The sequence below is a fragment of the Labeo rohita genome, unplaced genomic scaffold (genome assembly GCF_022985175.1).
Source record: "Labeo rohita strain BAU-BD-2019 unplaced genomic scaffold, IGBB_LRoh.1.0 scaffold_2113, whole genome shotgun sequence".
NCBI classification, from domain to species: Eukaryota; Metazoa; Chordata; class Actinopteri; order Cypriniformes; family Cyprinidae; genus Labeo; species Labeo rohita.
Genome location: NW_026128345.1, coordinates 1 through 9,905, shown reverse-complemented (window position 1 = coordinate 9,905; position 9,905 = coordinate 1). Strand labels below are relative to the sequence as shown.

Sequence of the window (9,905 nt, the reverse complement as noted above, 5' to 3'; positions counted from 1 at the left end):
AAGATTAATATAATCAATGTGTTATATGTAATATATGTACTTAGTAGATTTTAAAAATTTCCATTACAGTACAAAAAGGCGTTTATCGCGTTTTGGAAAAGAGCTCTTCATTTATCATGAATCTGTATTGTGTAAATATTTATCAGTGTTTTCATTAAGATGCTAAGAGCAACAGCAAAGAAGATTAAAATGAGACCTAATTTTTACCTAAATTTATACTTAAATAGATCCTATACTTTAACAGTGTGAACTTAAACAGCTATTGCTTTCTGTCTTTGTTAAATATATATATATATATATATATATATATATATATATCTATATATATATATATATATATATATATTTCTCTAATTCTCTATTAGTTTCCCTAAAAATGCAGTACTTCATTTTGTTCACTAATAGGATTCAATATGAGACATTAGATTCAGACGTCCAAACTCACAGGAAACACAAGAAGTACAAAGACAATCTCCTGTGGATCTTCAAGGTAGGAAAACACAATACTTAATTTTAATAATGTTTCCATTTATAACAAACAAATAGTTTACAGAACAACACTTGCAACAGTGATGCGCGGGTCAGTGTATAAACAACCCGAACCCGACCGAAGTTTTCAAATAACCCGCCCGCAACTCGGACCGCAAAAAAAGAAAAAGAAAATATTGTACCCGACCCGCTTCCTGAACCGCGTGTTTAATATCTGCGACTGACAGCAGCGATTATATGCGGCTATGCGGTGGAGATGCGTTCACTGTCAAAAATCATTCGGCATTAATTAGGTTATTTTGTCAAAAGAAATGTTCTTGATTACAAGAAAAATACAGATTGTTCTTGTTGTGATTTATTTTGTCTTTCCTTTATACAGATTTAAATAGTTTCGTTTTCAAGTACTCTAAATTATATCAGTGATTCTCCGATGTTAAATATGATCAAGAATTATTTTATTTCGATCTACAGTGTAATAAAAGTTAAGAAAAATATTAGCCTATAGCCCTAAATATATAGATTACAAGCTAATTCCTTTTTTCTTAACTTTTAACTTCTTCTAAAAATTATCAAGAATATTAAATCAACTCAATAGGCTAAAGAATTTTCTTATACAAACTTAACGAATGCACTTTAAAAACGAAGTTTTCATATATAAATTCAGGAATCACGAATATGACAAAATAATATTATTTTTTATATATTAGTTGTATAGCTATAATAGTTGTATCAAATGAATAAGGAAATTATGCCTTGAATTTATTAAGTAATGTTTAATTTCGTTCGTTTCGCTCTCTGGAAATGTAAAGAAAAATACCGTTTTTACTTGGAATTCGTTTTTAATCCCTGGTTTTAAACAAGGATATACATGAGATAATTTATATATTATTGCTTGAATATTTCCTATAAATTACAAAGGTTTAATTGGAATCTTTATTTCAAACGACCCGACCGCCGCGACCCGAATATCATTAAAAATATTTTTGGATGACTCGTAACTGCGGGTAACCGCGGGTGACCGCAAGCACCCGCTCATTTTGGATCAACCCGCGCATCACTGACTTGCAAGAATATTCAGTAGAAATTTGACTTCTGTTTTATCTTGATCATTTATGTTTACTATTAGAAACAGAAAATGTATTTTTCTTTTATTTTAGGATCTTGAAAGCAAAGTAATCACATTTCTGAAGAATGAGATGGAAAAGTTTAAGAAAATAATACAAGAAGAAGACTTGCAATACTTTGTGAACGATTTTAATGAGAACAGATGCAGCATCAAAGAAGCAGCTCTTGATCTCACACTCTACTTCCTGAGAGAAATGAAGCAAGATGAAGCTGCTGATACTTTAGAAGGTAAGAGACTCATGATCATCTGTCACATTGTCATTTATATATGTATGGGAGAAAATGGTAAAACTGAAATGTTAAAAAAAAAAAAAAAAAATCTCTGTTTCTTTTTTGTCCCTGTGTTTAGATGAGCTGTTCTTCATTCATCAGCTAAAATGTAGCTTAAAGGAAAAATATCAATGTGTGTTTGAAGGAATTGCAAAGCAAGGTGACTCTACACTTCTGAATAACATCTACACAGATCTCTATATCACTCAGGGTTGTAGTGAACAGGTCAATACTGAACATGAGGTAAGACAGATTGAAGTTGCTTCCAGGCGTCATGAATCACAAGAAATACAGGTTGAATGCAAAAATTTGTTTGAAACACCTGAACAAGACAAGCAGATCAGAACTGTACTGACAAAAGGAGTTGCTGGCATCGGAAAATCAGTCTCTGTGCAAAAGTTTGTTCTGGATTGGGCTGAAGGAAAAGAAAATCAAGATATCAGCTTCATATTTCCTCTTCCATTCAGAGAGATGAACTTAAAGGAGAAAGAAAAACTAAGTTTGATGGACCTTATAACTCAGTTTTTCCCTGAGACTAAAGGAATGAACCTTACAAGAAGGAACCAAAAAGTTCTGTTCATTCTTGATGGTTTGGATGAATGTCGTTTTCCTCTAAACTTTAATGGTAATGATGTGTGGTCTGATGTTTCATCACCAGCCTCTCTGGATGTTCTCCTAACGAACCTCATCAAGGGAAATCTACTTCCTTCTGCTCTCATCTGGATCACTACCAGACCAGCAGCTGCCAGTAAGATTCCTCCTGACTGTATCGACCGGCTGACAGAGATACGAGGATTCAATGATGCACAAAAGGAGGAGTACTTCAGAAAAAGATTCACAGATGAGAATCTGGCCAGAGAAATCATTGATCATGTTAAACAATCAAAGAGTCTCTTTATCATGTGCCACATCCCAGTCTTCTGCTGGATTTCAGCCACTGTTCTCCAGAACATTTTAGAGGCGAAAAGAAATAATGTTGTGAAAAATAATCAGGCTGATGACGCCTCCAAAAAACTGCAGGAATCAAATATTGAAGACACTCCAAAGACTCTGACACAAATGTACACACACTTTCTCAGATTTCAGATCCTGCAGAGCAGACGAAAGTATGATGGAGAATATACACCAGATGTTTCCTGGGATAAAGATGCCATCCTTTCACTGGGGAAACTGGCATTTCATCAGCTGGAAAGAAACAATGTGATCTTCTATGACACAGATCTGGAAGCCTGTGGTATTGATGTCTATAAGGCATCAGTGTATTCAGGCATGTGTACCCAGATCTTTAAGGAGGAAACAGGGATCGTTCTTGGTACCATGTACTGCTTCGTTCACTTGAGCATTCAAGAGTTTATTGCAGCCCTTTATGCACATCTGTTTCTAGACATAAAGAAGAGAAGTATATTTGTTCATGAGTCTACAGAACAGGAAAACAAAAGTGAAACCATGATTGATTTGCTCAAGACTGCAGTGGACAAGGCACTAGAGAGTGATAATGGACACCTGGATCTTTTTCTTCGATTCCTCCTTGGTTTGTCACTCCAGTCCAATCAGCGACTCTTACAGGGTCTGTTGACACAGCAGGATGGAAATGACCAAAGCAAAAAGGAAATAGTTCAGTACATCAAGCAGAAATTTGAAGCTAATCTGTCTCCAGAGAGATCCATCAATCTGTTCTACTGTCTGAATGAACTGAACGACCAAACTCTGGTGAAAGACATTCAGACCCACCTTAGCAAAGGAAGTCTCTCATCTGCTGATCTTTCACCTGCCCAGTGGTCTGCTTTGGCCTTTGTGTTGTTGACATCAGAGGAGGAGCTGGAGGAGTTTGAGCTTCAGAAATTCAAGAAATCAGACGAGTGTCTCATTAGATTATTGGCAGTCATCAAAACCTCCAAAAGAGCTCTGTAAGTTAATCATTTTTTTGCTTTAATCTGAAAAAAAAAAAAAAAAAAAAACATATATAGGGTTCCCATGCACCCTGGAAAAGCTTGCAAATTAATTACTGATTTTGTAGTCCTGGAAAATGCATGGGAAATTAGAGAAATATAAAATGTAATGGAAAATCTGGAAAATGATAAAACAAATGTTCTTGTGTTTTTCTTTAGATGAGAATGAAGTGTTTTGTTCTTCTTGAAACATGTTAGTAGCAGAAAGTGCTTTGTTCAGGGATGCTGAGGTTTGACATTTTAAATGATGATGTTTAGTCCATCAAATTTCCACTCAAATGTTTGTAGTAAATGCCAACAGATAATCAGCTACCTAGTGATTGTGATTTATTTTAATGTATAATTCCAGCCTTTCTGCAGTACCAGTAGTACCAAATACTGGGTCAATGTGGTACCCGTTAATAGGCAGCTGCTTTCAAACATTCCTGTGTATTTTTTTGTCAGCACTCTGTAAAGAGCATTGTGTTTTTACAACATGTTTTTACAGCATTGTGCATTGTAGCCAGTGTTGAGAACCTGATCACAATGGTTAAGGTGTTTAATCAGAATCGCTCAGTAATGCTTTTCCTTGAAACCATGGAACTAGCACTTTCAAATGTATAATTCATTGTAATTATAGGCAAGGCAAGTTTATTTATATAGCACATTTCATACACAAAGGTAATTCAAAGTCCATAAAAGGAAGTAGAATAATCATAAAAACAATAATAATAATAAAAATAACAATAATTCACAAAGAGGCAGTAAAATAATCATAAAAACAATAATCACAGCAATAAAACAAAAATAAATAAAACTTTTAAAATGATTTAAAAATTGATTTAAAATAAAATTTAAGACTGTTAAAAACAGAAAATGATTATACATAGTGCAATCAGTTCGGATGAAGCACAGTGCTCATTCAGTAAATGCACAGCTAAACAGATGAGTTTTGAGTCTAGATTTAAATGTAGCTAATGTTTTAGCACATTTGATCTCTTCTGGAAGCTGATTCCAACTGCGGGCAGCATAATAGCTAAAAGCGGATTCCCCTTGTTTTGTGTGAACCCTTGGTATTTCTAACTGATTCGATCCTAATGATCTGAGTGATCTGTTAGTTTTATAGATTAATAGATGAAAAATAAATGTTTTAATTGTATTTAGCAAATGTATTCAATCTAATTATTTTTTAATCTTATTTCCCTCGTAGGCTAAATGATTGTGGTTTAACAGACAAAAGCTGTTCAGCTCTGGCTATAGTTCTTGGATCAGATACCAGTCTGAAAGAGCTGAACATGAGCAATAATAATCTGCAGGATTCAGGAGTGAAGCTACTTTGCCATGGACTGGAAAATATGAAGTGTCGTTTGGAGATACTGAGGTAAGTTGTGTGACAACAGACAAAATTAAGCTAAACAAAATCATAAGGTGAAAATTAGACTTAGATTATGAACATGTCTGTATGTTGTGCTTTTATATTTATGCCTGCCATAGTGTTTTTTTTTTTTTTTTTCTCCTCTGATTTGTTCTGTCATTGACACTGTCCTAAGCCGACGCATTGTGCTATACCGTTGTATTTGGTTATGTTCAAGATAGGGATAACTTGACATACATTTGATGGTTAATTTGTATCTGTGATGAAGCATATCTGTTTGTGTATATAATTGGATATCAGAAGCTAAGACAAGATGTTTTCATGCTATTATTATTTTAAAGTTTTTGCATTACATTGACTGATAAAATATACTGTATGGGAGTTCAGGGTTTTCATCTTGAAGTCTGGACCATTTTTATATTTTGCTTAAAATAAGTATCTTCTAAAACTAACAAACAACATGCATAATGAAAATGCTCAGTATGATGAACAGAAAAAAATGTTAACTAGTGGAGACATATTTGTTATATATCACTTTATACCATACAGATAATTTCATTTCATTTCATTTCATTTTCATTTTTATTTCGAACAAAACATAATTTAAAACAAACAAATACACATGTATGTTGCCGTGCCAACAAAAAACATCCCAAAAACTTCATACATTACAGAAAATGTTCGAAAAGGAGTGGGATGAAGATAAAGCTTATTTTTTCCCACCCCCTATACAATTCCAAAACATTCCCTTATGTCTTTTATGGAGATAATCATTTTTATGTGACCGTTAAAGGTGGTCAGTGTTTGCTTTAGTTGTGCTCTGGACACTTGGCTTTTTAACATTAGATATTGTTTGGCTGCTGTAACTAAGTTAAAACAGCTAGACAAACCAAAGATGGTTGTGTGGTGTTGGTTATGTTTTCTTCATCTTTGTCATTTAACCAGAATCTGTGTGTTACCTTATTGATTACAACATAAACCAGCAAAGGACCAGCTTAAACCAGCATCAAAACATACCTAACAGCATATGCTGTTTTTTCACCAAGGAATACAGTAATACAAGCACTGTATACAAAGTGTACAATATACATGATTCTAAATAAGGCTGTGATTGAATGAAAAAAAAAAACATGATTGAAAGAATGGGAAATGCCTGTAGACAATAAAAACAGGCTTGTCAACGTACCATGCAGTGGCAGTTCTACACTGAATTGCTCCCCGGGCGAGACTCCCTCCCGGCGCCCCACCCGTTTTATTGTAGTAATACTACATGTCATCCCGTAACAGACCAATTTTTGCTAAAAAATAAATAAACTGCTCATAACTTGAATAAATATACTGTGTACAAACAAATATTAAGAAAAATATTTTAAATTATTAAGAATAATATACAAATAAAATTTAGAATAAATATAGAATCACACTAAAGAAAATTTAATTATTTATTTCACTGCAGAACAGAAAACACAAACTGAAACTAAAATCTGACATGAACAATAGAACCCTGCCCAAAAATAATAGAAAATGTAATGGATTTAATGTTTATAATGGGAATTGTATTGGTTTTAATGGTAAGTATAACAGTGTCTGCTGGTATATGATGGATTCTATTGGTGGGTGGGATGGTAAATCCTATTGGAAAAGTGTCCAAAACACACTACAGTAAGGAATTTTGTAATAGTTTCACTGGAAAAAGTTAATGGTTCATAATGCTATTTAATAGAAACCATTAGAATTTATGTGATGGTTTGTATATTAGGCTTTTATTGTGTTTTTTAGCAAGGTAAGCATAGCAAGCATCATAAGCAAGAAGGCAACAAACCTAAGAGTTAACGTTATACCACTAATTAACATAATGACATGAATACCTTAATCATACAGAGAGAACATTGTTGCATACCTTTATCTTTTGCCTGTTTCTCCACATCTTTTTTTTTATTTATTTTTTTTTTCCTTAAATTGGGCACCTGACAGCTTTGGCCTTTTTCTCTCCATCGCTGTGTTTACTTTGTAATCGACAATTAACAGATTTCCCATCCCCCAACGCTGTCACTCACGACCAGAAGTCAAGACTAAACCAATTCACCTCCACATCATAATCGTTTTTTATTACCTATTTTTATTAGCAATTTCACACAATTAAATAAATAAATAAAGTGCAACTTATTGGTCTGTGGTTATAATTATTTTTTTCAAAGTAATATTTTGAATGAAATGCGCGTTATTTGTAATAAAGTCAGGTGTCACTGACATGTTTAGCCCACCTCCTTGTCCGCTTCATTTGGGAGAGGTGAACTGCCCTCTCCCCTCCGCTCATCCCCTTTCCTCTCGTCTCCTCTCCTCTCCTGTCAGGTGATTTAAAGAATGTAAAACTGTTTTACAACACACCTTATAAACAGACTCAGTTTCATTGCCACAAACGTTCATTTGCGGCTCAAGACAAGAATTGATGATGCAGAGAAGGAAGACTTCCATACTCAATAGCTCCAATTCAGAAAAATACATAACATCAATGGCTCAAAGATCAATCTAAGAGTAGGAGGTGCATTCATGACCACAGAGAGACACACAGCAGCATGTGAGTTCTAGTGCAGAGCTCCAGGGTTCTTCTGGCTCCAGAATCCCAAAGGACAATAATGCTACTTTGCTTATATACCCAGACCAGAAACAAACAAGTCTTCCAATAAGTTGTAAAAACATGTTTGTCAGGATCACACCTGGCAAGAGATAGAAAAACAATCCCACCAGATACTTCAAGGGGACACACCACTTCCACAGCAGAACAGAATTCTTCAAAAGTTTTCAGTCTTTTTCATGGTGTAAGTGACTGCTGTGAAATTGAGACCATTTTACCAATCGCACAGAGACCTCTAGAATGATACTTAACATGAAGGGGGAAAACAACATATTCAACATATTCACAAGATAAAACTAATCCATATACCACTTATGTTATATCTTGTGAATATGTTGTTGAATGACAGTAAAGAATGACAAACAGGCTATGAGAGTCTTCAAAAGTATGCATAACTGGGATGAAATGTAAAGAACTGTACACAAAGTGCTTTGCTTATGTGTATGTGTGTATTTATTTTATTGTTTTTAATCTCATCCAGTCAGACAGGTTCTTAAAGTTGCTGAAATGATGTACTGACAGAAACATGATTCTTATCTGGGTGGTTTCAGTACACATTTTTTTAGTTGCATGGTACATTGATAAGCTTGTTTTTATTGTCTACAGGCATTTCCCAGCAGTGTTTTAAAAGTTCCCATCATACTTAGATAAAAGACAAAAGTAAAGATACCTGTATGGAAATTGACAGAAGTTAAAATACAGTACCTTGTGAATTATTATTATTATTATTATTATTATTATTATTTTTTGTTCATTCAATCATGTATTTTTCATTCAATTACAGCCTTATTTAGAATCATGTATATTGTACACTTTGTATACAGTGCTTGTATTACTGTATTCCCTTGTGAAAAAACTGCATATGCTGTTAGGTATGTTTTTGCTTTAGAGCTAAGCTTTAGTTCATTTGAATAAGGAATAACATATTGTGTTTAGGGATTTACATTGTTTAGGTCGTTTCTGGAATAAATGATTAATCATCTGATTGTGACATTTTCATTCTGGTTCTAGGCTTTCAAACTGCAGTATCACTGTAGAAGGTTATAAAGCTCTGGCTTCAGCTCTGAGATCAAACCCTTCACACCTGATAGAGCTGGATCTCACAGGAAATGATCCTGGACAATCAGGAGTAAAGGAGCTCAATGATTTACTACAGGATCCAAACTGTCAACTCAAGACACTGAGGTGAGATGTGATGAAATAATGCAAAATAAATTATAAGCATATTATATTATATTATATTATATTATATTATATTATATTATATTATATTATATTATATCACTATTTCACTAAGGTACATAATTTGTTGCTTCAAGAATGTTTAAGATGATCAAACTTGAAAGATCAGATGCTGCTGCTGCTGTTGTTTTGATGATAAATGTCAACACAGTTTAGTTGTGTTAAAAGTTATAGGTTAATCAGACATTTTGGGTCACTTGATGTGCTGGTATTCAGCACATTATATAACAGGCCACAAACATGTATTGTGTGTCAGGAGAGGACTGGTGATAATTCAGCACACACAAATATGTCTGAACCTGAACCTGCAGTTTCTCTCATAATGAGCAGAATTACTGTTGCATCAACACAGACATCAGTTAAAGGGGTCATCGGATGCTAAGTTCACTTTTACATGTTGTTTGAACATTAATGTGTGTTGTCAGTGTATGTACAAATCTACCCTATAATGATACAAATCCATGCAGTGGTTTTTAATTAATCTGTAAAAATAATATCCCCTTTTTCAAATCGAGCCGTTCTCAGATGCCTGTCGTTGTGGCGTCACACCAACAGAGGACACGCCCACGATAGTTGATTGACATGAGCGTCTTACCTCAGACCAGCTGTCACAGTCCAGTAACTTTCCTTGTTTTGATGCCGGAGCAGGGATGTAAGTTAGACAAGAATATCTCCGATTGAGTGATTGAGGTGTTGTGTTGCTGGATGTAATAATGAACATAGTGGTCGTCATTTACTCCCGACATCTGAGCCACTGAAGATGCAGTAGATTACATTTGTTTGTGAATGTGATGCGCCTCCCGATCTACATATATCCGTCTGTGTTCGCGCAAATCATTCA

The 9,905-nt window shown here is 34.3% G+C and overlaps 1 protein-coding gene across 1 annotated transcript; it reads left to right on the top strand.

The window, feature by feature from the left end:
* Window positions 1–376: 376 nt before the first annotated feature.
* Window positions 377–9,003, top strand: LOC127159369 (protein NLRC3-like; the record flags this gene model as incomplete). Its single annotated transcript, XM_051102220.1, has 5 exons — window positions 377–490; window positions 1,647–1,842; window positions 1,964–3,791; window positions 5,023–5,193; window positions 8,834–9,003. Coding segments are annotated over exons 1-5 (2,479 nt in total), but the record flags the coding sequence as incomplete, so codon positions are not given.
* Window positions 9,004–9,905: the final 902 nt, after the last annotated feature.